Source organism: Balaenoptera ricei, chromosome 4 (genome assembly GCF_028023285.1).
Source record: "Balaenoptera ricei isolate mBalRic1 chromosome 4, mBalRic1.hap2, whole genome shotgun sequence".
Lineage (NCBI taxonomy): Eukaryota > Metazoa > Chordata > Mammalia > Artiodactyla > Balaenopteridae > Balaenoptera > Balaenoptera ricei.
Window position 1 is genome coordinate 29,720,148 of NC_082642.1, and position 27,874 is coordinate 29,748,021.

The 27,874-nt window shown below is 41.1% G+C and overlaps 1 protein-coding gene across 1 annotated transcript in view; it reads left to right on the plus strand.

The window, feature by feature from the left end:
* OXNAD1 (oxidoreductase NAD binding domain containing 1) overlaps positions 1 to 27,874 on the plus strand; it is a 54,681-nt gene that overhangs the window by 17,901 nt on the left and 8,906 nt on the right. Inside the window, exons 5-6 of the mRNA XM_059921942.1 lie at positions 9,397 to 9,503; positions 20,257 to 20,398. Of these exons, the coding sequence (XP_059777925.1) occupies positions 9,397 to 9,503; positions 20,257 to 20,398 (249 nt within the window). The remainder of the gene's footprint in view (positions 1 to 9,396; positions 9,504 to 20,256; positions 20,399 to 27,874) is intronic.

Consider the following 27,874-nt stretch of genomic DNA (forward strand, 5'->3'; position numbering starts at 1 on the left):
ATTCTTGGTTGTAGGTTTTTCCCTTTCATCACTTTAAATATATTACATCACTCCCTTCTGGCCTGCGGAGTTTCTGCTGAAAGATCAGCTGATAGTCTTATGGGGATTCCTTGTATGTTATTTGTTGCTTTTCCCTTATTGCTTTTAATATTTTCTCTTTGTCTTTAATTTTTGTCAGTTTGGTTACTGTGTGTCTAGGTATGTTCCTCCTTGGGATTAATACTTTTTTAATTGTACTAGTGTACTTCTTTTAGAAGCCTATGCCTTATCCTACAAGTGCCTTATGTGTATTGTTGCCTGTTGTTTACAAAGCCCTCGATTAGACAATAAGTTGTTACTTGATTCTCACAGCCACCCTGGTGCTTATCCCCATTTCACAGATGAGGAAATTAAGGTTTCAGAGATTTAGATAGGATGACCCTGCTTTCTGTTTGCCTGGGGTAGTCCTGGCTTATGACTCTTCCTCTGGTACAATTGTCAGTAGCACCCCCTTTCACTCTCACAAGGGCCCTGTTTTGGGTGATAAATTACATTGTTGGCCTAAGTTTAAGGGACTTGTTCAAGTAAATGGAGAACTCAGCCCTTGAACTCAGATCTTTGTTATCAAATTGGTCTTTCTTTCTAATATAGCAGAGGATTGTGACACTTGATTTAGACAAAGTTCAATTGAGCAACAAAATGGGAGGTAAATGTCACACAGCCTTATCTCTGTTCCAGATCAAAACTTCACTTAGTGTTACTGGGCATAACAAACGGGGGAGTTACTGCTGTCACAATAAAACCAAATGACTGGGCTCCTGGGTCAGAGACATTTGGGGATCCTATGAGTCCCATTGCTGGTTATTGAGTGCTGAGAATCTGCTTGACTTTGGGTTTTGCTGAGGCTTGGATTTGAGTGGAATAGGCTGCTTAGTTGGAGAGCTGGATCGTGTTCTGAGTTTAACTCTTACACTTCTCTGCTAGTCATCACCTGTACATTTGGGGAAGATTGTGTGCTGGAGCGGCCTTCTTCAAGTTGGGAGGTGGGGGGGGCATCTTTTTAATATGGAATGTTTCCCAGCAGTTGGACAGCTAATTTGCTTCGACTGACGGTCAGAGAACCGTTTAGAGATTATCCGGATTGAGATGAGCGGCACTTGGCATTCACGGCACTGTCAGCCCTGACAGAGCAGAGAGTGGTGGGGAGACCTCAGGCACCTGCCACCTAGAGGCAGCTGGGGGCTTGTGGGGGGTCTGGGCCCAAGTCTCTTGGAGAATCTCCCAGGGGGGTGCAGTCTGATGGCCCTGGCAGCTGGCCTCCAGCTCCTCAGGTACCCAGCACCCTGCTGTGAGTGGAGGCCTACGAAGAGGGAAGCCACTGTAGCCACAGTACCTGGCATAGTGCTGACATGACATAGGCACTCAGTACCTGTTTCATTGAGTAGAATAAATAAGTGTTACTCCCACTGTGGACAAAGAATGTCGCCTGCCCATTTCAGTAAACAAAGGATATTGGGGCCATCAAGCCATTGGCCACTGTAGCCACCACCCGCCATGGTGCGCCCTGAGGGGATTCAGGATGGAGAAAAGCAGGATACTGGCCCTAGATAGCCAAGGTGCATATCAAAGGAATGATTTCAGTAAGCTCAGACTCTTGCATCTTCCCATACATAGAGAAGCACTAAATTCATTAACTTGAGATGTCTGGTTTTTCTTTAATTAGTAGTAATCTTTTGATGGTCGATTACCTGGGTTTTTTTCTTTTTTGCGGAAACTCCTATATATCCTGGCTCCTCCCTTACCTCTTTGGAACAGTATCTCAGAGCTATCTGAGAGGCTGTATCCTAGACTTAAGTCCTCAGTTAGTCCATGGAATAAAGCATAATTCTCAACTTTTAGGTTGTGTATTCTTTTTCACTCGACACCTCTTCTGTGGCTGGTTACCTGTACTGCCTTGGATGAGTCCCTTTGTAAAGTAGGAACAGTGATGATATGCAGATAAGGCCTGTGAAAATGAGAACTTGCCTCACCTGCTACTTCTTAACTAGACCCAGAACTTAACTTGTTAGTGTCTAAAATGTCTAGTGTCATTGCTTTTCACCGACACACTTTTTTTCAACAAATTAAGTAATCTAAGAGGTGGCTCTTTTCCATTTTTCCCTTAGGGGATCCAATCAAATGAAATGGATTTCATTTTAAATCCAGCAGACATGCATTGAGTGCCTGCTGTAACCTAGCCCCGTACAGCAGTGCATGAGGCAGGTAAAGCCCCTGAGGTATATGGAGCAGGTAAACCAGAGAATGTCAGATGTGATAAACACTACGAAGGAAATAAAACAGAGTAATGGGGTCATGGGGGGGTGGGAGGGTGATTTCCCTATTGGTTTGTAACGTTTGGGCTGAGACTCGAATAAGGAGAAAAGCCAGCCAGCCTAGTGCACAGCATTCCTGGCGGAGGGACTGGAGAGTGCGGAGACTTTGAGGCAGGAACGAGCTCCGCGTGTTCAGAGAAGGTGATAGATGAGGGGTAGGCAGGGCCCAGGTCATAGAACCTGCTGTGGCCTTGGACAAGGAGTTGGGGTTTTATTCTCAGGACGGTAGAAGGTTTAAAGCAGGGAAATGACGTGTGGTTTACATTGTAAGTGGGTCATCTAGTGGCTCGGTAGAGCTCTGGGCTTCTGCGGTGCTTTGACACCGAGTTGGAGGCTACTGACATAGTCCGGGGAGAGATGACGGTGACTTAGGGTAGCGCTTAGAGTAGCGTGGTGGGGTTGTGGGTGGGGCTGATGGGATTCACAGGTGGGGCGGGGGGCGTACAGCTAGTGAGAGGACAGGAGACCAAGAGACTTCTAGTTTGGGATTTGAATCATTGGGGTAGATGATGGTGGTGGCACATATTTACTAAAATAGAGAAGAACAAGTTTGGAGGGGGGGATAAAGAGCTCAGTTTGGGGATAATCTGGGGTGGGAGGTAGATGGAGTTACAGATGAGACAAGATCAGCCATGAGCTTTGTCAACTCACATCAACTGTTGAATGTGGGTCATGGCTGCATGGAGATTCATTATACTATTTTTACTAGTTTTGTGTATGTTTGACGTTTTCCATAATAAAAAGGAAGAAACTTCGAGAGATAAAAGAGTTCTATGTCGGATGTTTTGTTTGAAATGGAAATTGAAGTCAGCAGTTGGGTATACGAGATTGGAGTTCACTGCTGGAGATGAAAAGTTTAAGCCACATAGAGAGGAGAGGGAGAGGGCCCGGCACTCAGCCTGGGGCGTGTCGACATCTAGAGCTCAAGCAGGGGAGGAAGGGCCAGCGGAGGAGATGGGGGAGCAGGGGCCGACGAGGCAGGCAGGCGATCAGCAGGTGTTGGTGAAGCCAGGAGGAAAAGCGTTTCCGGGAGGGAGCAGCCAACCACGTGGACGTCTGCTGAGAGGCCGTCACTGGATATAGCAGAGTGGATAGCGGGCCGCCGGAGTGGCTGGCTTCAGTGTCAGTGCATCGCTGAGCGTGAACGCCTGATGGATGTGTTGGGGAGAGGGTGGGAAATAAGGAAGTGGAGCCGGGACCATATATCCCTCTGAAATTTTTTATGTGCATGTTAGCAGAGAAAGGGGGTAACAGCTGGGTTAAGGGAGAGGCTTGTTTTAATTATTGTATTTTGAGAAGCAGCAAAGCACAGTGGTCAAGTGCCTGGATTCAGATCTCGGCTTTGCCACTTAACTAGCTCTGGGACCTCAGTTTTCTCACATATAAAATGGGGATGATAGCAATACCCACCTGTTCGGGTTGTTGTGATGGTGGAATGAATGCTGTACGTGGAGTGGCTACCCCATGGTGAGCGCTGTGTGTAGGCGTTTGCTGCCGGTGTCCTTTTGTGAGGCGGCAAACCCGAACGCTTGCATGTGTTGTCATGGAGACAGGGGAGCGAGGCGTGATGCATGAGAGGGTGAAGGCTTGAGGGGGCAGAGAGCAGACTCAGCCCAGGTGGACGGGTGGGTCTTTGGGAGGAGCAGGGAGAGCGCATTGTCACAGCAGGCCGTGGTGTTGACGGCACACACCGCTGAAGAGGTTATACAGTTGACAGAGTTGTGTGGTCTTTCCTTGTCAGTAATTTACTTCAGTAAAACCATTTTCTTTTAATCAGATTCCTACTCATCAGATTGGTGTTCAGCCACAGTTGAAATCATGTCTCTGGGCCTTGGTGTCTATGTGTAAGATGACGCACTATTCTGGATGATGACTAAATTTTCCTTCACCTCTGAAATGCTCTGTGCCCCACCTGTGTTTTTGTTTCAGGTCGTCTCTACTCCTGACTTTGTCTAAATTTTTAAGCCAGCAAATGAATGAATGGGAGTGAACAGGGGAAGGCGGCCAGGTTTCCCAGAGAAAGGCCCATTTCCTGAACAGAGACTTTTGTAGCAGCAGTAACATCAAAATATTGTCCATAAAACCCTTTCAGTCAGTATGATGGCATTTCCTTTTAGATGCTGACTCTGACAAAGCATTAAAAAAGTGTGCTAGTAAAAGTTGGCAAATGTATTGTTATTTTACTGAACAGTAGAAGAGTCTAGATGTTATTTTATGGAAAACTTCATTTCCTGCCATGTGTTTTAACTTAGGACGTGGCTAGTTGAGGTTTCAATTGCGAAATCTTTTGATCCATTAAATATGAGAACAAGTACAAATGTTAAAACATACAGTTTCTCCATCATGTTTTGCTTATTCACTAAAAGTAGAGAAAGAATGGCATATAACCAGAGCCATAATCATGGCTTAATTGTATGAAATAGCTTCAGAATAAAATAAAAGACAGGGCCTTCAAAAAGATTTTGCTAATGTTTTTAATCCCCATTGCTAGAAATCTTTGTATAGTGAACAGTATTCATATTAAGAAAATAAAGTGTTAAGAGGGAGGCATGTCTTTAAAAATCATGAATTCTGCAAGGTATTTTGTGTGACCAGTTATAGCATTTTGCCCACATTATTTGGACTAATAGCAACAGGTATGGTGCCTTTTGTATTAATACCAGTAGGCGTAAAGCATCTGGGATCATTTTTGGTCATGGGGGCTATCCAGATGAAAATAGGACTTTTTCAATGGAAAGTATAACTTCTTTCCCTTCTTCATTGAATTTTTTATTTGGACATTGGCAGATGATTGTTGAATTCATTTTATGTAGTCTAGCATTTGCTGGTCAAGCATGCTCATGTTTCAGCTGAAATTCTCTGTGCCTTTCCCCACCTCCCCTGTGATTATGAATGTCATTTCCCTGTGACCAGGTGACTCTTTGGGATGTGTTTAAAGCTTATACATATCTAGTTTTTAATGAATCTGACAGATGCCCATTAAACTGTTACAAATGAAATAATCTAGCTCTTGGCTGTGTTTTTGCAGATTATTGTATTGAAAGAAAATAATGACTGTTTACAAAAACAAATGTTTCTTTTTTGTAAGCCTAAAAAAAATGAGAGTAATAATGTCATGGAGAGTCCTCTGCTGATCGTTATTACTTTGTCTTTGTAATAAGATATTTAAAACAGAGTGTGTGGCAAACAAAGGAAGATTCCTATTCTACTGAAGAAATCCCTGCCTTCCCTGACTTTTCCACAGTTTTGAACATGAATTTAGATTTTCTTTAGTGGTCCCCCACTTGCTTTTTTTTTCTTTTCTTTTCTTTTTTTTTTTTTTTTTTTTTTGTTTTTTTTGAACAACAAATAGCTCCTGAATTTCTACTAACCTTTGTTTTGGAAACCAATTTTAAGTCACTTTAAGTTAGAGTTTTCATTCATTCTGCAGATATTTACTGAATCTTAACTATGTGTTTGGCCCCATGCTTGAGGCAGAGAAGTGATCTAGATGTAAATTCTATCCAGTACCTGACCTCAGGAGGCTTGTGGTCTGTGTGTGGAAAAGATCTGTTCATGAGTATTTATATTTACATTACATGTGCTAAGTACGATAAGACAGGCGGAAAAATTTTATTGGCAGAGTTGAGAGGATGGAGAGGAGAGGGAGGACCTGGGCGGGGGGTGGTGTTTGAGCAGGGCCCGGAGGCCTGGGTGGGAGGGTGACAGGACTGAGGGCAGGTGCCTGCCCAAAGACCTCAGTGGGGCTTTGAGAGGTAGGCAGGTGTCAGGTGCCTTTAAGGACTGGCAAGTCATCCAGTTTGGCTGGTAAACCAGGAGGAGCTCAGGCTGGTATGAGTTACCAAGGCCTCTGAGCATTTTGTTTGTAGTTGAGAGTTAGGGAGCCCTTGGAGGGTTTTGGGCTGGTGAGCAACTCGGTGAGGTCAGAACATTAGGAATATTCGCCTGTTGGCTGTTTTGAGAGAGATAAGGAGGCTGAGGCAGAAATTCAAGTGAGAAGAACAGAGTTCTTGGCTTAGGATGGTGGTGGGTGAGCAAGGGGAGGAAGAGGCGTGAGCTGAATTCGTGGAACTGGCCTGTGTTAGCAATGAACCAAAGACTGTGTGTGCAGGTACCAGTCGATCATGGATTTGACTTGCTGACTCCAAGGTTGATCCAGAATCGAAACCCTGGTCGTGAAAGGCGGCTGCTTTTGCGGGGCCCTCTGAGGGCAGGAGCAGCCTTCTCCACCTCTGCACCTCCAGCGCCAGGCACCAAGCTCAAGAAAGGTTTGTGGAAGGAATGAATATGCTGGGTTTAGTTGTGCACATCAGTGAGTTTGCCATTGGATCAGGACTTTCAGGTGGTCAAGGGCCAAGCAGACCTGGGTGTGAATCCTGGCACGGCCATTCCTGAGTGATCTTGAGCAAGTTACTGAACCTTTCCATTTCCTCATCTGCAGAATGGAGGGTAACAATACTGTCTCTCGGGATAGAACATGGTTATTCATATTAGCTGAATGAATTAATGCACATAAAACATTTAGCTCAGCACCTGGCATACACCTGGGATAAACGCTCCTCAGACGTTGGCTGTTTTTACAGGGACGTGTAGATGTGAGCCTGTGATTGGCAGGAAAGTAATGGTGAATTGGGGTGGAGGGTTCGTAGCTTTGGCAGTGCTTGAGGGCCTCAGCCCGGAGGTGAAGAGGGAGCAGGAGTGAGGCAGTTCAGAGGAAGCGCCTGGTAAGGAAGTGGGAGGAGGAGCGGAGAAGGGGCAGGAGGACCAGGTCAGAGAGGCAGGAGGGCACCGGGAGAGTTCAGTGTCAGCTGTCCCAGGCAAGGAGGGTGCTTCAGGATGGAAAGGAAGTAGGAAGCATCAAATTCAGAGAGACCAGGGAGGCTCAGAAGGGAGGCTGAGAACTGAGGCTGGATGTTGAGTTTGGTTGTTCGGCAAGACATCCACCAAGCTTGGGAGAAGTCACAGGAGAGCGGAAGCCAGGTTTCCCATGGGTGCAGAGAGCATCAAGGGAACAGGGAAGGTTCTGTCGGATAAAGAAGTATAAATAGAGGCCAGTGTTAAAGGCAAGATTTCCAGAATAGCTTTTAAAGACAGTATGGCTTTTAAGTTTGTTCTAGCAAAACAATGAATAGGCTGTGGTACCAAGACCACCATGCTTTATAGTCTGTATTGTCGTCCATGAGATGTTCTCCCTGGGGTGTGCGGTGCTTGGTCTGCGAGGCCCTGCATGGCGGCACTGGTGAGGTGGCATGTGCGATCGTAAATGGATAAAGTGTGAGATTTCTTGTAATAACAAATAAATACTGATAAATTCATTATAATTAATGCAATAAGATACATTAAAACAGACACTTAATGAGCACTTACTATGGGCCAGCAGCGTTATGTGCGCTTTGCATATGTTGTCTCCTTTAATCCTCCCACCAACTCTGTGAGGTACAGGTGCTGTTTTTCTCATCTCCCAGCTGAGGCGGCCTAGGGTCACACGTGTGCCCAGGGTCACACGGCTGGTAAGTGGTGGCACCAGGCTTCAATACCGAGCAGTCTAGCTGTAGAGCCTGTGCTGTTAAAAGCCGTACTCTGCTGCTTCCTTTTTGCTGCTGAATTGTTGAGGATGAGCAGTTAGCATTAGACATCATGTCTGATGAGTCAGGGGGTCTAGAGGGGCAGGTTGAACGTGGAGGAAAGGCTGGTGGGAGCTGGTGAAGCAGTGTTTCATGCAGGGCGAGGGTGGGGCCAGGCTCAGAGGCTCCAGAGCGGATATTCACCCGACTTGCTCTCAGGGAGAGGAGGAGAGAGAGGACTGGCAAAAATACAGAGAAAGAGAGGCAGGGGATTTTACAGGAGCAAGAGAAAGGGAGAACATTTTAAGAGGTTTGTTGAGGTAGCGAGAGAGACCATCATCATCTGGAGAATTTTCCTGTGGATTTTTAAGAATTGTCTCCCACTGATAGTTTGACTGGACTTGGTCCTATTGGAAAAAAGGGGCTAGGGGAGCTAGCATTAGGGTGGGAGGCTCACTGACCTCAACAGATTCCCAAGGCGCCCCCTAATGGAGCTGTGAAGGTAACACAGTCAAGGAGAAGGACTGTGTGTGGTCACCTGCTACTGATTTGGTTTGCTGCCAGAAGTGGAGCTGAAGGGCAGTAGGTGGAGGAAAGAGTCATATTGTCTTTTCTCTCCTGTTGTGAAGAAATCCCAGGTTTGGGAGGAAGAGAAACCCACAGGCGGAAGAAACAAGGAATGTAGGAAGTAGAGGCCTTTGGAATTTGAGGGGTGTTGGAGGCATGGATGTCACTGAACTGAAGAGTACCTGACTCAGACCTTTTTAGGATTTCCTAGAAATCAGATACATCGTTTAAAATAGTGTTTCTCCAACGATCTGTAGCAAAGGGCCGTTTTTGTTGTTTGAAGGTTGTGAACTGTTTATATCTTGTAAAATATAATAAAAGATGAATTAGAAAAAATAAATGAAGAAAACAAAAGCACAAGGAGTACAAACCCAATTTGTTGTCTGTTATTAGATTAAACAGGCACACAATTTACTCTGTGAAAATTGCTTAAAAAAAAAAAAGTTTTCTAAGTGCTTGCTTTTAATTTCTGAAGTCAGCTTGGCGTGGGCTTCTGGTGGGCTCAGAACAAACACGGGCTTGTGGCTGACGGTCTCATTTGCGTGCAAAACGCCGACAGAGCAGTCAGGCTCCAGGCAGGGCTGCACGGGGCTCCGGTGCCCCGGCTCTTCCCCAGAGCACCCAGCCTCGTGCGTGGCACACACCGCACGCTCCACAAATACACGCTTGTTAAACGGTCCCTTTCAGAGGTGAGTTTTGTATGCAGAATAAAATTCTCCCAAAATAATTAAAATTTGTTCACCTGGTGGTAGGCAGAATTCTAAAGCAAAGTGTGCTTTACCTTGTTTTGCAATTTTCAAAACCCACATCTTTGTAGATTTAAAAAAAAACCAAAAACCTACCTACCAGAAAGCCACAGTTTGTTCCTGAGTTGTGGGCACCTAACCTCAGCCACTGTGGTCTTTTGGCTCCAGGTCGTGTCAGCAGCTAAGGTGTGTGGAGCAGCTGATGAGTCCCCGTCTGTGAAGAGGCTCCGCCTGCTTGTCGCTGATAAAGACTTTTCTTTTAAAGCCGGCCAGTGGTAAGTGGCTCTTCTGTTTCCTAAGTGTGTGTGTGTTCGAGGTGCCATCAGATACAAGAGCTTGTTTTTCCTTCTGGAAAGGACTTCTATGGCTACTGTTTCTCCCAGGGAGTAGGAATTCTAGAGCGTCTCCATTCGGCCTGAGCCTCTTTTTGGCATGGAGAATCTGATTCATTTCCTATCCTCAGCTCACCTTGGTTTTGAACCCACGACCCTCTCAGTCATAGATGAAAATTGCTGCCTTGAGTTTTCCAGATTGAAACAAAGCAGCTAGTTGTGGTCCGAGGACCCAACGGCTCTGATAATTATATTCTGCAGGAATGGCTGCTAATAGAATGCACTACAATAATCTAATCTGCTTCAGTTATGTGTTGCTGGGGGTTGATACACTTTTTAAAAAATTTTTATTTTATTTATTTATTTTTTATACAGCAGGTTTTTATTAGTTATCTATTTTATACATATTGGTGTATATATGTCGATCCCAATCTCCCAGTTCATTCCCCCTCCCCCCCTTGTTGTCTACATCGTTTGTTCTCTACACCTGTGTCTCTATTTCTGCCTTGCAAACCAGGTCATCTGTACCACTTTTCTAGATTCCACATGTATGCGTTAATATACAATATTTGTTTTTCTCTTTCTGACTGACTTCACTCTGTATGACAGTCTCTACGTCCATCCACATCTCTACAAATGATCCAGTTTCGTTCCTTTTTTATGGCTGAGTAATATTCCGTTGTATATCTGTACCAGATCTTCTTTATCCATTTGTCTGTTGATAGGCATTTAGGTTGCTTCCATGACTTGGCTATTGTAAATAGTGCTGCAAGGAACATTGGGGTGCATGTGTCTTTTTGAATTATGGTTTTCTCTGGGTGTATGCCCAGTAGTGGGATTGCTGGGTCATATGGTAATTCTATTTTTAGTTTTTTAAGGAACCTCCATACTGTTCTCCATAGTGGCTGTATCAATTTACATTCCCACCAACAGTGCAAGAGGGTTCCCTTTTCTCCACACCCTCTCCAGCATTTGTCGTTTGTAGATTTTCTGATGATGCCTATTCTAACCGGTGTGAGGTGATACCTCGCTGTGGTTTTGATTTACATTTCTCTAATAATTAGTGATGTTGAGCAGCTTTTCATTTGCCTCTTGGCCATCTGTATGTCTTCATTGGAGAGATGTCTATTTAGGTCTTCTGCCCATTTTTGGATTGGGTTGTTTGTTTTTTTAATATTGAGCTGCATGAGCTGTTTATGTGTTTTGGAGATTAATTCTTTGTCCGTTGATTCGTTTGCAAATATTTTCTCCCATTCTGAGGGTTGCATTTTGTCTTGTTTATAGGTTCCTTTGCTGTGCAAAAGCTTTTAAGTTTAATTAGGTCCCATTTGTTTATTTTTGTTTTTATTTCCATTACTCTAGGATGTGGGTCAAAAAAGATCTTGCTGTGATTTATGTCAAAGAGTGTTCTCCCTATATTTTTCTCTAAGAGTTTTATAGTGTCTCATCTTACATTTAGGTCTTTAATCCGTTTTGAGCTTGTTTTTGTGTATGGTGTCAGGGAGTGTTCTAATTTCATTCTTTTCCATGGAGCTGTCCAGTTTTCCCAGCACCACTTATTGAAGAGAGTGTCTTTTCTCCATTGTATATCCTTGCCTCCTTTGTCACAGATTAGTTGACCATAGGTGTGTGGGTTTATCTCTGGTCTTTCTATCCTGTTCCATTGGTCTATATTTCTGTTTTTGTGCCAGTACCATGTTGTCTTGATTACTGTAGCTTTGTAGTATAGTCTGAAGTCAGGGAGCCTGATTCCTCCAGCTCCGTTTTTTTCCCTCAAGATTCCTTTGGCTATTCGGGGTCTTTTGTGTCTTCATACAAATTTTAAGATTTTTTTGTTCTAGTTCTGTGAAAAATGCCATTGGTAATTTGATAAGGATTGCATCGAATCTGTAGATTGCTTTGGGTAGTGGAGTCATTTTCACAATATTGATTCTTCCAATCCAAGAACATGGTATATCTCTCCATCTGTTTGTGTCATCTTTGATTTCTTTCATCAGTGTTTTATAGTTTTCTGAGTACAGGTCTTTTACCTCCTTAGGTAGGTTTATTCCTAGATATTTTATTCTTTTTGTTGCAGTGGTGAATGGGATTGTTTCCTTAATTTCTCTTTCTGATCTTTCATTGTTAGTGTATAGGAATGCCAGAAATTTCTGTGCATTAATTTTATATCCTGCAACTTTACCAAATTCATTGATTAGCTCTAGTAGTTTTCTGGTGGCATCTTTAGGATTAATTATGTATAGTATCATGTCATCTGCAAGCAGTGACAGTTTCACTTCTTTTCCAGTTTGTATTCCTTTTATTTCTTTTTCTTCTCTGATTGCCATGGCTAGGACTTCCAAAATTGTGTTGAATAATAGTGGCGAGAGCAGACATCCTTGTCTTGTTCCTGATCTTAGAAGAAATGCTTTCAGTTTTTCACCATTGAGAATGATGTTTGCTGTGGGTTTGTCATATATGGCCTTTATTATGTTGAGGAAGGTTCCCTCTATGTCCACTTTCTGGAGAGTTTTTATCATAAATGGGTGTTGGATTTTGTCAAAAGCTTTTTCTGCATCTATTGAGATGATCATATTCAGTGATCTCTTGGTTATTTAGTAACGTATTGTTTAGCCTCCACGTGTTTGTGTTTTTTATGTTTTTTCCCCTTGTAATTGATTTCTAATCTCATAACCTTGTGGTCGGAAAAGATGCTTGATATGATTTCAGTTTTCTTAAATTTACCGAGGCTTGGTTTGTGACCCAAGATGTGATCTATCCTGGAGAATGTTCTGTGTTCACTTGAGAAGAAAGTGTAATCTGCTGTTTTCAGATGGAATGTCCTATCAATATCAAATCTATCTGTTCTGTTGTGTCACTTAAAGCTTGTGTTTCCTTATTAATATTCTGTTTGGATGATCTGTCCTTTGGTGTAAGTGAGGTGTTAAAGTCCCCCACTATTATTGTGTTACTGTTGATTTCCTCTTTTACAGCTGTTAGCACTTGCCGTATGTATTGAGGTGCTCCTATGTGGGGTGCATATATATTTATAATCATTACAGCTTCTTCTTGGATTGATCCTTTGATCATTATGTAGTGTCCTTCCTTGTCTCTTGTAACATTCTTTATTTTAAAGTCTGTTTTATCTGATATGAGTATTACTACTTCAGTTTTCTTTTGATTTCCATTTGCATGGAATATCTTTTTCCATCCCCTCGCTTTCAGTCTGTATGTGTCCCTAGCTCTGAAGTGGCTCTCTTGTAGGCAGCATACATATGGGTTATTTTTTTGTATCCATTCAGCGAGCCTGTGTCTTTTGGTTGGAGCATTTAATGCATTCACGTTTGAGGTAATTATCAATATGTATGTTCCTATTACTATTTTCTTAATGTTTTGGGTTTGTTTTTGTAGATCCTTTTCTTGTCTTGTGTTTCTCACTTAGAGAAGTTCCTTTAGCATTTGTTCTAGAGCTGGTTTGGTGGTGCTGAATTATTGTATTGTTCATCTCTATTTGTTTGTTCTTTAATTCTTCTAGGTCTTTGTTAAACGTTTCTTGCATCTTCTTGATCTTTGCCTCCATTCTTTTTCCGAGATCCTGGATCATCTTCACTATCTTTATTCTGAATTCTTGTTCTGGAAGGTTGCCTGTCTCCACTTCATTGTTTTTCTGGGGTTTTATCTTGTTCCTTCATCTGGTACTTAGCCCTCTGCCTTTTCATCTTGTCTATCTTTCTGTGAATGTGGTTTTCGTTCCACAGGCTGCAGAATTGTAGTTCTTCTTGCCTTGCTTCTGCTGTCTGCCTTCTGGTGGATGAGGCTATCTAAGAGGCTTGTGCAAGCTTCCTGCTGGGAGGGACTGTTGGTGGGTATAGCTGGGTGTTGCTCTGGTGGGCAGAGCTCAGTAAAACTTTAATCTGCTTGTCTGCTGATGGGTGGGGAGAGTGCCCTCCCTGTTGGTTGTTTGGCCTGAGGCGACCCAGCACTGGAGCCTACCTGGCTTTTTGGTGGGGCTAATGGTGGACTCTGGGAGGGCTCATGCCAAGGAGTACCTTCCAGAACTTCTTGAGTTTTCCAGATTGAAATAGAGCAGCTAGTTGTGGTCTGAGGACCTGACAACTCTGATTACATTCTGCAGGAATGGCTGCTAATAGATTGCACTGCAATAATCTAATGTGCTTCAGTTATGTGTTGCTGGGGGTTGATCCATTTTTAAAAGTCGGTCTTCTTTATGTCAAATGCAGAGTAAACACAGCAGTCTGAAACTGGTTATTCTAACCAGGTATGTCACAGAGCTTCCCATCCTCTCGTCTGAATTCCTGTGTCCCTCATAACTGGTCTGGGTTGAGTTGAAATATTTTGCTGAATTTATTATCAGGATCCCCCATGGGGCCCAGCCCACATCACATTCAGGACTCCGAGAGCTGGTCAGTGTGCTGACAGGGTAACAGCCCAGCTGTCCCACTGTTGCCACAAATGGCCTCACTGAGCTGGGATTCAAGTTGAATTGTAAATAAAAACTTGTATTTCCTTAGGAAAGGTGTGTTTGGGTGTCTGTTTCCTTTATTTAAATAAAGCATTCATTTCTAAATGAATTTCTGGCATGTCAATCTTGGTCGTCTTTCTTAGGAGTCACTTGACTAATTTTGGCAGTCCATCTGGAAATGTGGTTTTGTTAGAAGGAGGATGTGTGATAATAGCAAATGTGATAATAGCAAGAGTTAGCAGTCTTGTGTTAATAGTTTGCCTTTGAATTTAGAACTAGAAAACAAGATGCTGATTGCAATAATTTGCGTTTGTGAAGCAATTTACTGCAATCTTTGCACATGTTCAGTGATACATATTAAGTGAATTTGGGCTGTTTTAGGGGGGAGGGCAGCGTTTTTACCCTTCCAAACTAGTTGAGCAGTTATTACATTGAAAAGTGCAAACTTTAATTGTAATGATCTATCTTTCCACATTTCCCTTCTGGGGAAGTGTTTGTGTCCTGTGCACACCATTATCTCCCTGCCTCCAACTCAGAATTGTGCCAAGACTCTGACCCCAGCGTCCTGATTAGAAAAAGCCTATACCTTTGTTACACTGCTGCTCCCATGGTGTGCGTGCGAGTGTGTTAGCACTTGCAAACTGTAAGTTTGCAAACTGTTATCTGATAAGAAAAATGTCATCGTTCTCTGGTGATATACATAGAAATAGGGTCTCCCTGTGAGCCTCAAGATAAAATCACTCAGGGTGGGTGTCACATACGCTGTATCAGTGAATGGATTTGGTAATATCACCAATGTTGGTTCTGTCCCCCTGGGAGGCTGTATCATAGCGTCACACGCCTTGTGCTCCGCAGACTGCCTGGCCCAAAGGCTCGCTTTTCTACCTGCTGGCTCTGTGATGTGGGCGGCTTCCTTCTTGCTCTGGGCTTCCGTTTCCATGTCTTTAAACAGGGAATAGTAATATTTTTGTGTCTTGGGGTATGTCAGGCAGAGTTTGTTTTGTTTTTTGTTGTAGCCAATGCTTCACAGTCAGTTAGATCATCTGTGTTGGTGAGGCCCAAGGGACAGATTGTAACTCTTAGCTCCTCTGCCAGTTCCCCTGCAGTGAGGCTGTTGTTGGAAGAGCAGCAGACGTGCGAGGAGTGGGCGAGTGCACAGCTCCACTCCCTGTGATGCCGCCCCTCGTGTACAGTCAGTGCGAGCTCCACACCTGGGCTGTGCACAGAACACACCCCGGGGAGCAAGGCCCAAGCGTTTCTGGAGGGAGAAAGGTGTGTCTCTGACTTCGTACAAGATAACACAAGGTCTTATGCTTGCAAGTGACTGGGCTGTACTAAGAGGAGGAGGACACTGAGAAGAAAGTGATTAGAGGAGCAAGATTAGAGAAATAGGACTCTTCCCCCCGCCACCCGCTGGCAGGGCAGCTGCGCTGTAGACGGTTATAGACGGCCTCGCAGCGCTGACTCACAGGGCCACGCTGAGGAAGTGCTGCGTTCCTCGATGGTGTCCTCCTCCACTGCTTGTCTGATGAGCACTGTCCTTCAGGACTCCTCTGTGAAGTCCTTCCTAATTCCTCCACCCCTAGTGGAACTGACTACTTCTTCCTCGCCTCCCCTCCCCACGCCCCACCCCCCAAGCAAGTTTTTTTTTTAAATAAAGCAGCGGCTTTATTAGTATTTTCCTGAGAAAATCAGGATCACATATGTTGGAGCTAAGAAGAAACCTGTACTAAGTACAGGTACTTCCAGACAGATCTCAAATGATGAGCGTTTTCTCTCTGCCAAGCAGATTTTTTCATAGCCCCATTAATCGTGTTTATTTGTTAATTTTCCTCCCATTTGGGAGTTTTTTGAGTGCAGGAACCAAGGCATAGTTGCATCTTTACCTGCAACACCAACCCCAGTGCCTGTTCATGGTGGGCAGATGCCGTCTGTCACGTTTGCCGAGTACGGTAGCTGACGGCTAAAGAGTTTTGGGATCTCGGGGTAAAGCATTCTCATTCGGCTGTGGTTTGTGTGCCTGCTCTGTGCTGGGCCCTGGGGCAGGATGGGGCTGCCTGGTGTGTCACATTGGATGTGGATATGTGCGCTTCACTACAGAACTAGGTCCTTTCTCTCTGCTCTTCATGTACTCACTCATCTGGGTGCTAATCCTGCAGAGGGCATTTTTAAAGGGGTGCATGTGCGTGCGCACACTTGTGTGTTTAAAACTTAATTCTTTCTTGGAAAGATGTTTTATTATTGTTTTATGTTTTATGTATTGTACATATTTTCTTAAGTCCATTCAGATGAGGTTCTTCTGTAGCATTTCCTGAAGGAGTCCTTTTAAAGGCAAAGGGTTTCCAGAGTTACTAGAGAAGAGGGATTCCCTTTCACTCACCTGAGAGAAAGGTCTTTATCACCATCAAGCAGCAGAGGGTGCTATAGTTCAGGAGATAAAGCAGCAAAAGTAGCTCAGAGATTAATTTTTTTAAACACAGAAGCTATGGAGATGCCATTTACCTCTTCTCTGAAAGCACATAGCAACTGTGTTAATAAATGTTAGCTATAGTCTTTTAAAATTTGTATCTTATCTGAAATGGAAGGGAAATTAGAGTATTCATGGGAAAGAAGGAAGTGAATAAATGCGAAAACAGCCTGGGGGCCTTTTCTGGAGCACTTCCAGTCCAGAACTGGTTTTCTAAGACTATAAAAAAATGACCAGATATCTAAGGCCAGAGATGAGAAGAGAACATCTTTTAAGGCCATACATAGATCAAATCAGGAGAGAACATCAAGTGCTTTTCGTGTAAGCCTGCTGGTAGGAAAGCAACTGGAGGGAAATGATACTATTGCTTTTTTTTAATACTATCGCTCTTTGATGGCTGAGAAACAGCTATATTGGATATTTGAGTTTCCTGGACATGGAGATGAGAATTTCCTGTGGTCCCAGTTTCTAATAAGTTTCTCTTTCCTTGTTATGTGACTAGATTTGTTGCATTTCCTAGAATCCGCCCCCCCCAAAAAAGTTTCTGTGGCGTAGAATTCAATTCAGTAGAAGGCTTGAGACTCACAAGAGTTCTCGACTACAGGAGAATGGTTAGAAGAGAAGGAAAATGAGACTCTTGGAACTTAGGAGCCCGCATCAGCCTGTTTAGTTTTTCAAATGCCAGTGAGAGAGTGTTTGTTGCCATTTATTCCCCCACACTTTTTAAAAACTTTTATTGAGATATACTTTACATATCATAAAATTCACGCATTTAAAGTGTACAGTTCAGTGATTTCTCGTATATTCACAGAACTGTACAGTGATCAATCAGCCCAGACAAATTTTACAACGTTCTCATCATCCCAGAAAGAAACTCTGTACTGATTATCATTCAGTCCCCATCCTCACCCTCTTAGGCAACCACTGTTCTACTTTCTGTCTTTGCAGATTTGCCTGTTCTGGACATTTAATATCAATAGAAATATACAATATGTGATCTTTTTTTGTGACTGGTTTCTTTAACTTAACGTAATTTCATTGTCCATCGATGTGGTGGCATGTGATCAGTATTTAATTCCGTCGTGTGGATGTACCACATTTTGTTTATGCATTTATCAGTTGACAGATGTTTAGATTATTTTGAAACTTTTAGACTATTATCAGTAATGCTGCTATGAACATTCATGTACATGTTTTTGAGTGGACATATATATTTTTTTCTCTTTGGTATATACCTAGGAGTGGAATTGCTGGTCACATATGTTTAACATTTTCAGGCACTGCCAAATTGTTTTCTAAAGTGGCAAGACCATTTTACATTCCCATCAGCGATGTGTAAGGGTTCTGATTTCTCTGATCCTCACTCACACTTGGTATTGTCTTTTTGATTAGCCATCCATCCTAGTGAGTGTGAAGTGATAGCCCATGGTGATTTTGATTTGCCTTTCCCTAATAACTAATGATGTTGAGGATTTTTCATGTACTTATTAACCATTTGTATATCTTCATTTTTCATGTACTTATTAACCATTTGTATATCTTCCTTGGAGAAACGTTTGTACAAATCCTTTGCCCATTTTTTACTTGAGTTGTCTTTTTATTACTGACTTGTTAAAGAGTTCTTTATATAATGTGTATCCAAGTCCCTTATTAGATACAAGATTTGAAAATATTTTCTCCCATTCTGAGGGTCATCTTTTCTTGATGGTATCATTTGTGGCACAAAGTTTTTCATTTTATGCAGTCTAGTTTCTCCATTTTTTCTTTGACCTTTGTGTTATAGTGTCATTTCTAAGTATCTGTTGCCATGAAGAGTTACTCCTGTGTAAGTCTTCTAAGAGTTTATAATTTTAGCTTTTATATTTAAGTCTGTGATCTGAGTTAATATTTGTATATGGTGTGAGGTAGGGGTCCAACTTTATTCTTTTTGTGTGGCTAGTCAGTTGTCACAGCACCACTTGTTGTTTGTTTTAATTGAAGTATAGTTGATTTACGATGGTGTGTTAGTTTCAGGTGTACAGCAAAGTGATTCAGTTATTTATATGTGTGTGTGTGTGTGTGTACACACACACACACACACACACACGTATATATATATTCTTTTTCAGGTTCTTTTCCCTTATAGATTACTACAAAACCAGCACGATTTGTTGAAAAGACTATTCTTTTGCCATTGAATTGTGTTGGTATTGTTGTTGAAAATCAACCATAAATCTAAGAGTTTATTTCTGGATTCTCAGTTCTTTGCCATTGATATATACGCCTGCCCTTACACCAGTACACAGTGTCCTCATTACTGTAGATATATAATAAGTTTTGAAATCAGAAGGTATGAATCCTCCAAATTTATTCTTCTATGATTCTGGGTTCCTTGAATTTCATATCAGTTTTATGATCAACTTGTCAGTTTCTGCAAAGAAACCAGCTAGGGTTTGATAGGTATTGTATTGAATCTGTAGATCACTTTGGGCACTAATGCCATCTTAACAATGTTAGGTCTTCTAGTCCATGAGCATGAGAAACCTTTCTGTTTATTTAGATCTTCTTTGATTTTTTTCAACAATGTTTTGTAGTTTTCAGTGTACAAATCTTAAACTTCTTTTAAGATTATTCCCAATTATTTTATTATTTTATTCTATTATAAATAGAATTATTTTTCTTAATTTCATATTTAGATTGTTCATTGCTACTGTGTAGAAGTAAAATTGGTTTTTATTACTGATTTAAAATCCTGCAGCCTTATTTGAACTTATTAGTCTAATATATTTATAGTAAATTCCTTGGAATTTTCTGTATACAATATTAAGTCATCTGCAACTTCTTTCCCTCCAATCTGGATGCCTTTTATTTCATTTTCTTGCTTAATTGCCTTGGCTAGAACCTTTAGTACAATGTTGAGTAGAAGTGGTCAGAGCAGACATCTTTGTCTTGTTTCTGTTCTTAGTGGGGGAGTTTTTGGCCTTTCAAGGTTAAATATGATGTTGGCTGTAGATATTTTATAGTTGCCTTTATCATGTTGAGGAAGTTCACATTTATTCCTGGTTTGTTGAGTATTTTTATTATGTAAGGGTATTGAATTTTGTCAGATGCCATTTTTGCATCTGTTGAGATGATCACATGGGTTTTGTCCTTTATTCTGTTAAGTGGGTTTATTTCATTGGATTGATTTCTGTATGTTAAACCAATCTTGTATTCCTGGGATTTTTGCGTCTATATTCACAAGGGATGTTGATCTATAGTTTCTTTTCTTGTGATAGCTTTGTCTGGTTTTGCTATCAGGGTAACTGACCTCATAGAATAAGTTGGGAAATGTTCTTTTCTGGTTTTTTTGGAAGTATTTGTGAAAGATTAGCATTAATTCTTCTTTAAATGTTTGGTAGAGTTCACCAGTGCTGCCATCTGGACCTATTCTTTTCTTGTGGGAAGTTTTAAAATTACTAATTCAATCCATTTACTTATTATGGGTCTGTTCAGATTTTCAGTTTCTTCTGAGTCCAGTTAGGTAATTTGTGTCTTTCAAGGAATGCGTCCATTTCATCTGAGTTAACTAATTTTTTATCTTATTCATAGAATTCCTTTGTAATCTTTTTTTTTTTTTTTTCTTGGTGAGGTTGGTGATTATGTCCCATCATTCATTCTTGATTTTAGTAATTTTATTTTTTTCTCCTTTTTTCTTAGTCTAGCTAAAAGTTTGTCAGTTTTGTTTACCTTACTACCCACTTTTAAAATTGCTTCAGCAATAGTCATTTACTTGCCTTTCCTTTTAGGGTTGACTTCTTTATCCCAGGAGTCTCTGTGGTTGGTGGGTTCTCAATATGCTCCAGCCCCAGACTGCTAGAACAAGAGAGAATGATAGAATTGGCAGTGAAATACACAAACCACCCTCCTGCTCTCTGGATTCACAATCAGGTGAGCAAACCTTTGTTTAAACTTGGAGATCTGGGATCTCTGTCTCCCACAGAATTTGTGTTCAGCTCACTTAATCCACCTAAGAAACCTAGGCTTGCGTGAAAAGGGTAGAAGCTCAAAAAGAGCTCCCCTCCATCCAGAATTCAGACTGTAGCAAGGTTAAAGAAGCAGAACCTTTTTGATGCACTAAGGATGATGCAAAGATACTTTGGGGTCTTGAAATACCTTCTGGGTCACCAAACAGTATTCAGTTGAATGCTGCTTTAGGATTAAAACATTTTACTTCATATGTACATTTTTGAAAATTGGCTCTGTGTGTGTCTTGTAGTTGGTAAATCTATACATCAGATTATTTTGTCCTAACCATCTTAAATGAAGGGAATTAAGCTAATCATTCTCTCATTATTTGGAGAGGAAACAATCTCTGATTACATACTTCTTGTGCCCAGTTGAGCACTGCTAAACCTGTGGTGCCACTGCCTCTCCATTTCAGTCTCTGGAGAGCTCTTCACATGTGATTTTGAGAAGGAGTCCACATTTGCTGCTAATAATTCATGGTTCACCATGGACCTCAACACAACCCTATGCTGCTGTTCATTACCTACTAGAACTCTGATAACAAAGAGTGGGCTCAGAGGGGCTTCCCTGGTGGCGCAGTGGTTGAGAATCTGCCTGCTAATGCAGGGGACACGGGTTAGAGCCCTGGTCTGGGAGGATCCCACATGCCGCGGAGCTGCTGGGCCCGTGAGCCACAACTGCTGAGCCTGCGTGTCTGGAGCCTGTGCCCCGCAAAGGGAGGGGCCGCGGTGGTGGGAGGCCCACGCACCGCGATGAAGAGCGGTCCCCGCACCGCGATGAAGAGTGGCCCCCACTTGCCGCAACTAGAGAAAGCCCTCGCACGAACCGAAGACCCAACACAGCCAAAAATAAATAAATAGCTATAAAAAAAAATGTAAAAAAAAAAAAAAAAAGAGTGGGCTCAGAACAGATCAGTTATTTGTCTTCTTAGTTTTTGACCTTTGTCTTTTTTTTAACTGCCATCCCCTTCACTTCTAGAGTGTGCCTTCTGTATTTACCAACAACCTCCATCCCATCTCAGGCACTTGCTTATCCCCTTTACCAAAAAGGAATGTGCTATATTGCAAATATTGTAGATACAAATAAACTGATTTTAAAATTTATATGGAAGGGCAAAGGAACTAGGGTAGCAAAAACAGTTTTGAAAAAGAAGACTAACAGGGGAGGAATCACATTACTCAAATTTAAGATTAAAATAAAGCTACAGTAATAAAAACAGTGTGGTATTGGTGAAGGGATAGACATATAGATCAATGGAACAGATTAAAGAGTTCAATAGACCGACACACATACGGCCTTTTGATTTTTGACAGAGCTGCTAAAGAAATTCAATGGAGAAAGGACAACCTTTTCAACAAATAGTGCTGGAATAGTTGTCTATCCATATGCAAAAAAAAAGGAACATTAACCTAAATCTCATACGTTATATTCAAAATTAACTCAAAATATATTGTAGGTCTAAGTAAAGGTTTTAGAAGAAAACACAGGATATATTCTGAACATCAGGGTAGGCAGATAGTTCTTAGACATGACACCAAAAGCAAGATCCCTAAGAGGAAAGATTTATATATCGGACTTAATCAAAATTAAAAATTATTTTCTGCAAAATACACTATAACAGAATTTTCAAAAAGAAGCCACAGCCTAGGAGAAAGTATTTGCAAATTAGATATCCAACAAAGGACTCATATCCCAAATATATAAAGAACTTGCAAAAGGCAGCGAAAATAAAACAAACATAATTTTTAAATGGGCAAAGGATTGAACAGACACTTCCCTAAAAAAGGACATAAGGATGGCAAATAAGCAATGAAACAATGGTCAGCATCATTAACCATTAGGGAAATGCAGATTAAAACCATATATAGTGGGATACCTCTACAGACCTATTAGAATGACTAAAATTTAAAATACCGACAATACCAAGTGCTGCCAATGATGTGGAGCAACTGGAACTTTTATATTGCTTATATTGTTAGATGGAAAGCAAGATACTACAGCCATCCTGGAAAATATTTTGGCAGTTCCATATGAAACTAAGTATACACTTACCATAATACCCAGCAGTACCACTCCTGGGTATTCATCCTAGAGAAACAAAAGAATTGTCCATATAAAAACCTGTACATGAATGTTTATAGTGGTTCTGTTCATAATTGTCAAAAACTAGAAACAACCAAAACATCCCTCAGCAGGTGAATGGATAAATAAACTGTGATATCAATACATTCATACAGTATACAGGCAGACCTTGTTTTACTGCGCCTTACTTTACTGCACTTTGCAGATAATTGTGTTCTTTTACAAATTGAATGTTTGTGGCAACCCTGCATTGTCAGATGATTGTTAGCATTTTTTTAACAATAAAGGTTTTCTTTATATGAAGAAATTTTTAAAATTATAGTTAATTTACAATGTTATGTTAGTTTCAGATGTACAGCAAAGTGACTCAGCTATACATATATAGGTGTATATATATGTATATATACACACACACATATATATATATATATATTCTTTTTCAGATTCTTTCCCGTTATAGGTTATTACAAGATATTGAATATAGTTCCCTGTACTATATAGTAGGTCCTTGTTGTTTATCTGTCTTATATATAGTAGTAGTATATGTATGTTAATCCCAAACTCTTAATTTATCCCTTCCCTAGCTTTCCCCTTTGGTGGCCGTAAGTTTGTTTTCTATGTCTGTGAGTCTATTTCTGTTTTGTAAATAGTTTTTTTTTGTATTATTTTTTTAGATTCCACATACAAGTGATATCATACGATATTTGTCTTTGTCTGGTTTACTTCACTTACTATGATAATCTCTAGGTCTATCCATGTAGCTTCAAATGGCATTATTTCATTCTTTTTTATGTCTGAGTAGTATTCCATCATATATATGTACCACATCTTCTTTATCCATTCATCTGTTGATGGACATTTAGGTTGTTTCCATGTCTTGGCTATTGTGAATAGTTCTGCTATGAACTTTGCGGTGCATGTATCTTTTCAAATTAGAGTTTTCTCTAGATATATGCCCAGGAGTGGGATTGATGGATCATATGCTAACTCTATTTTTAGTTTTTTAAGGAACCTCCATACTGTTCTTCATAGTGGCTGCACCAATTTACCTTTCTACCAACAGTTTGGAAGGTTGCCTTCCCCCACACCCTGTCCACCATTTATTATTTGTAGATTTTTTGATGATGGCCATTCTGACTGGAGTGAGGTGGTACCTCATAGTAGTTTTGATTTGCATTTCTCTAATAATTAACGACATTGAGCATCATTTCATATGCCTGTTGGCCATCTGTATGTCTTCTTTGGAGAAATGTCTGTTTAGGTCTTCTACCCATTTTTTAATTGGGTTTTTTTTTTTGATATTAAGCTGTATGAGCTGTTTGTATATTTTGGACATTAATCCCTTGTTGGTAGCATCGTTTGCAAATATTTTCTCCCAGTCCATAGGTTGTCTTTTCTTTTTGTTTATGCTTTCCTTTGTTGTGAAGCTTTTAAGTTTAACTAGGTCCCATTTGTTTATTTTTGTTTTTATTTCCATTACTCTAGGAGATGGATCCAAAAAAAATATTGCTGAAATTTATGTCAAAGAGTGTCCTGCCTATGTTTTTCTCTAGGAGTTTAATAGTATCTGGTCTTACATTTAGGTCTTTAATCCATTTTGAATTTGTTTTTCTATATGGTGTTAGAGAATGTTCTAATTTTATTCTTTTACATGTAGCCGTCCAGTTTTCCCAGTACCACTTAGTGAAGAGACTGTCTTTTCTCCATTGTCTATTCTTGCCTCCTTTGTCATAGATTAATTGACCATAAGTGTGTGGGTTTATTTCTGGGCTTTCTATCCTGTTCCATTGATCTATATGTCTGTTTTTGTGCCAGTACCGTACTGTTTTGATTACTGTAGCTTTGTAGTATAAAGTATTTTTTAATTAAGGTATGTACATGTTTTTTTTAGACATAATGCTACTGCACACTTAATAGACTAAAGTATAATGTGAACATAACTTTTATATGCATTATAAACATAACTATTATATGCACAGCAACCAAACAATGGCTGTGACTCGCTTGATTGCAGTACTTGCTGTATTGCAGTGTTCTGGAACTGAACCTGCAGTATCTCCCAGGTCCGCCTGTATTTGTTAATTAAGCAGTAGAAACAGATCAACTGTTGATGCATACCACAACTCAGGTGAATCTCAGGGGTGTTATGTTGAGTGAAAGAAGCCAGTCTCAAAGGGTCCCATACTCTATAATCTCATTTATGCCACAATCTGGAAGGCAGAAATACAGTGATGGAAATGTGGTTGACAAGGGATAGGGTGGGGAAGGGTGTGAGCAGAAAGGGATAGCATAGGGGAGTTTTGGGGGGTGATGGAACTGTTCAGTATCGATTTTGGTGCTACACTTCTCTATGTTTGTGTTAAAATTCATAGAACTGTACAACAACAAAAAACTGTTACTGTAAGATAATTTAAAAAATAAACGATTTCTAAATCTACAGCAGCATAAAAAAATATTCTTCCTATGGTTTACATGTCAGGTTGTATCTGTTTAGACACATTTCCAGCTGCTTGCCTTAACATTTCCATTGTAAATGTATCCTGTCACATTTCTACCCTGCGACCTTCTGAGTCCTTTGGTTTGGCCTCGGCAACCTCATTCCTTTTTATATATTCTCTTTGGATTTTCCTCCATCACTATCTCCAGGTTGCATCCTGAGTTGTTAAAGTATGCCCTGAGGGTGGGACCAGCAAGGGGTCCATGTGCCCCGAGCTCAGTGCTAAAAGGAGCTTAGCCATCCGGGCTCCTAGTGCCACGTGCCCCCTCCAGTTGTTGGCCGCCTACATGACCTGGACCTGTTCCTGGTCCATAGCTCCCTGCTTGGTTTCATGGCTCATTGGCATTTCAGTGAAGGAACTTATTCCAAGAGGCTGTAGAAAATCTCCAAGTGGCATTGCTTGAGTGCACATCCTAATTGTAGTGCCTGCTCCACTCTGCCCAGTGGGAGTTGCAAACAGCCTTTATGAAGTCAGATTTTTCTTGGAACCATTCTCAGGTGTCTGTTTTCCTCCTGAGGATTCGTCTTATTAAGCTATTAGAGTGGACAATAGAGGCACGTGAGTGTCTCGGTGGCAGCAGGCTGCTGTGTTGGGACATGGAATAAAGTGCCATAAACGTCTTCCTTTATTTTCTCTGCTTTGGCTCAAGCTCCTGGTAGGGCAAAGGGTTGTAGACAGCTATTGTGTGCTGGGCTCCAGTTGCTGTGGAAAAGTTGTTTATTTCAAAAGTAGAAAATCTATATCCAAATTAGATACATTGCCATGTAATTGAAGGTAATGTCCCTTTACTCCCTTCCATTTTATACTCTACAGCACTTTGAGTCTCCTGTTCATGCTACCCTGGCAGTTTTTATTGATCAACAAAAGACAAAGATGGCTTTTGATTCTTTCCAGATGCTAGCAAATTAGGAGCTAGATCTACTGAAGATTATTTTGTCACTAAGGAGACGACAGGCTTCTTGATTATTATCTTTCTCTGGAGCATATTTTCTTGACAACTTAAGGGTTGAAAATGCTCTGGTTTCTAAAAACAATAACCTAAAGATTTTGTTTGTTGTCATTACTAAGCACTCTGAAGGTGACCATTGGAGGCAATTATTTCTGTCTTGTTTCTTAGTCTCTTTTACTCTTAGATTCTTAGAGATAAAGAGAAATGTACAGGCAAGAAGGAGAGGAGAGGAGAGAGATTAACTCTGCTGTCATCATTAGACAGAGCCTCCACAGATTTCTATTTTCAAGACTTGAAAGGAAAGAGCATTTTAAAGCACTTTGGTAGCCAGTGTAGCAATTCCTAGATTTTAGTTATTCCTAAAAGAATGCACCCTTGCTGCTAATTTCTTCTGTCAAAAATGAAAACCCACGTACCGTCCTTCATGTAAAAATCTCCTGCATCTTTAAAATAGTTAAGTTCAGATGGGTTTTTTTTTCCCCCCTCAGAGAAAGGATTTCCATTCATTTAACAGTTCTTGACCAAAAAGGACCTGTTCTGTGAATTCACGTAATTTTCATTTTTTTCTTAGATTTTCTCTAAGTTTAGCTCTTTAAGTTGTAGAGCCCCAAGTTAAATTCATATCAAAAGTACTTACTGTGTACCTGTCAGGCAAGGCACCAGGTGAGGGCTCAGGGTTGGTCTTCAGAAAGCGCCTGAACTGAGGGAGTCTACTCAGTAGATTTGTGTCAAGAATGCTCCTGATATAAATGATTTCTTTATTCCTACGTTCTGTTTTTTGGTGACAGGGAAGAAGGAAGCAGGCACCCCCTACGTTTTTTCTTCTGTGACAGCCACATGACCAAAATACCCTCCACGTAGTGCTTGATGCCAGCAGAGGTTCCCCCACAGTGTCATGCAATGCCCACCGTGGCCCTGGGGGGTGAGCAGGACAGGGGCTGGAACCCATTTTCCAGGTGTGGCAGCAGAGGCTCAGAGGAGTGAAGGGACTTCCTGGATTTCATAGGGGCTGTGATTAAAAGTTAGCTTTCTGACTCCTAGATCAGTGTGTTTTTCTCCAAACTAAGGGTTCTCAACATTGCCAGATCCAATGCCCCTTTCATTTCTGAAATGAAATTCAAAGTTAGTATATACACAAGTACATACATTAAATAAATACATTTAAAATATAACATAATTCTCTAAATACAATACAAAGGAGAAATAAAGGAAAGTGATCCATAATCAAAGACTGTATTTCAGTGTATAAATGGTGGGACATGTCTAAACTAGAAGGTAGAATGAGGTAGGCAGGTTGCTGTTCCTCAGTGTAGGATCACCGTGAATACACGTCTACAGATGCAGGTGGTGCAGGTGTTTCGTGGTGACAGAAGGACCACACGTGCGTGCTGTACACTGGGATGTGGTTCTCCAGAATAATGAACATGTTTGATAAATTTCTGGACACAACAACATACAATCTACATGGCAGTGACATTCTGGAAAATTCAGACTACGTTAGATCCGTGCAAACAATACTTCGAGTTGTTTTTGTTTCTGTTTTTGTTTCTTATACAGCAGGTTCTTATTAGTTATCCATTTTGTACACATCAGTGTATACATGTCAATCCCAATTCATCCCACCACCACCCTCCCCGCCACTTTCCCCCCTTGGTGTCCTTATGTTTGTTCTCTACATCTGTGTCTCAATTTCTGCCCTGCAAACCAGTTCATCTGTACCATTTTTCTAGGTTCCACATTTATGTGTTAATATATGATATTTGTTTTTCTATTTCTGACTGACTTCACTTTGTATGACAGTCTCTAGATCTTACCATGTCTACAAATGACCCAATTTTGTTCCTTTTTATGGCTGAGTAATATTCCATC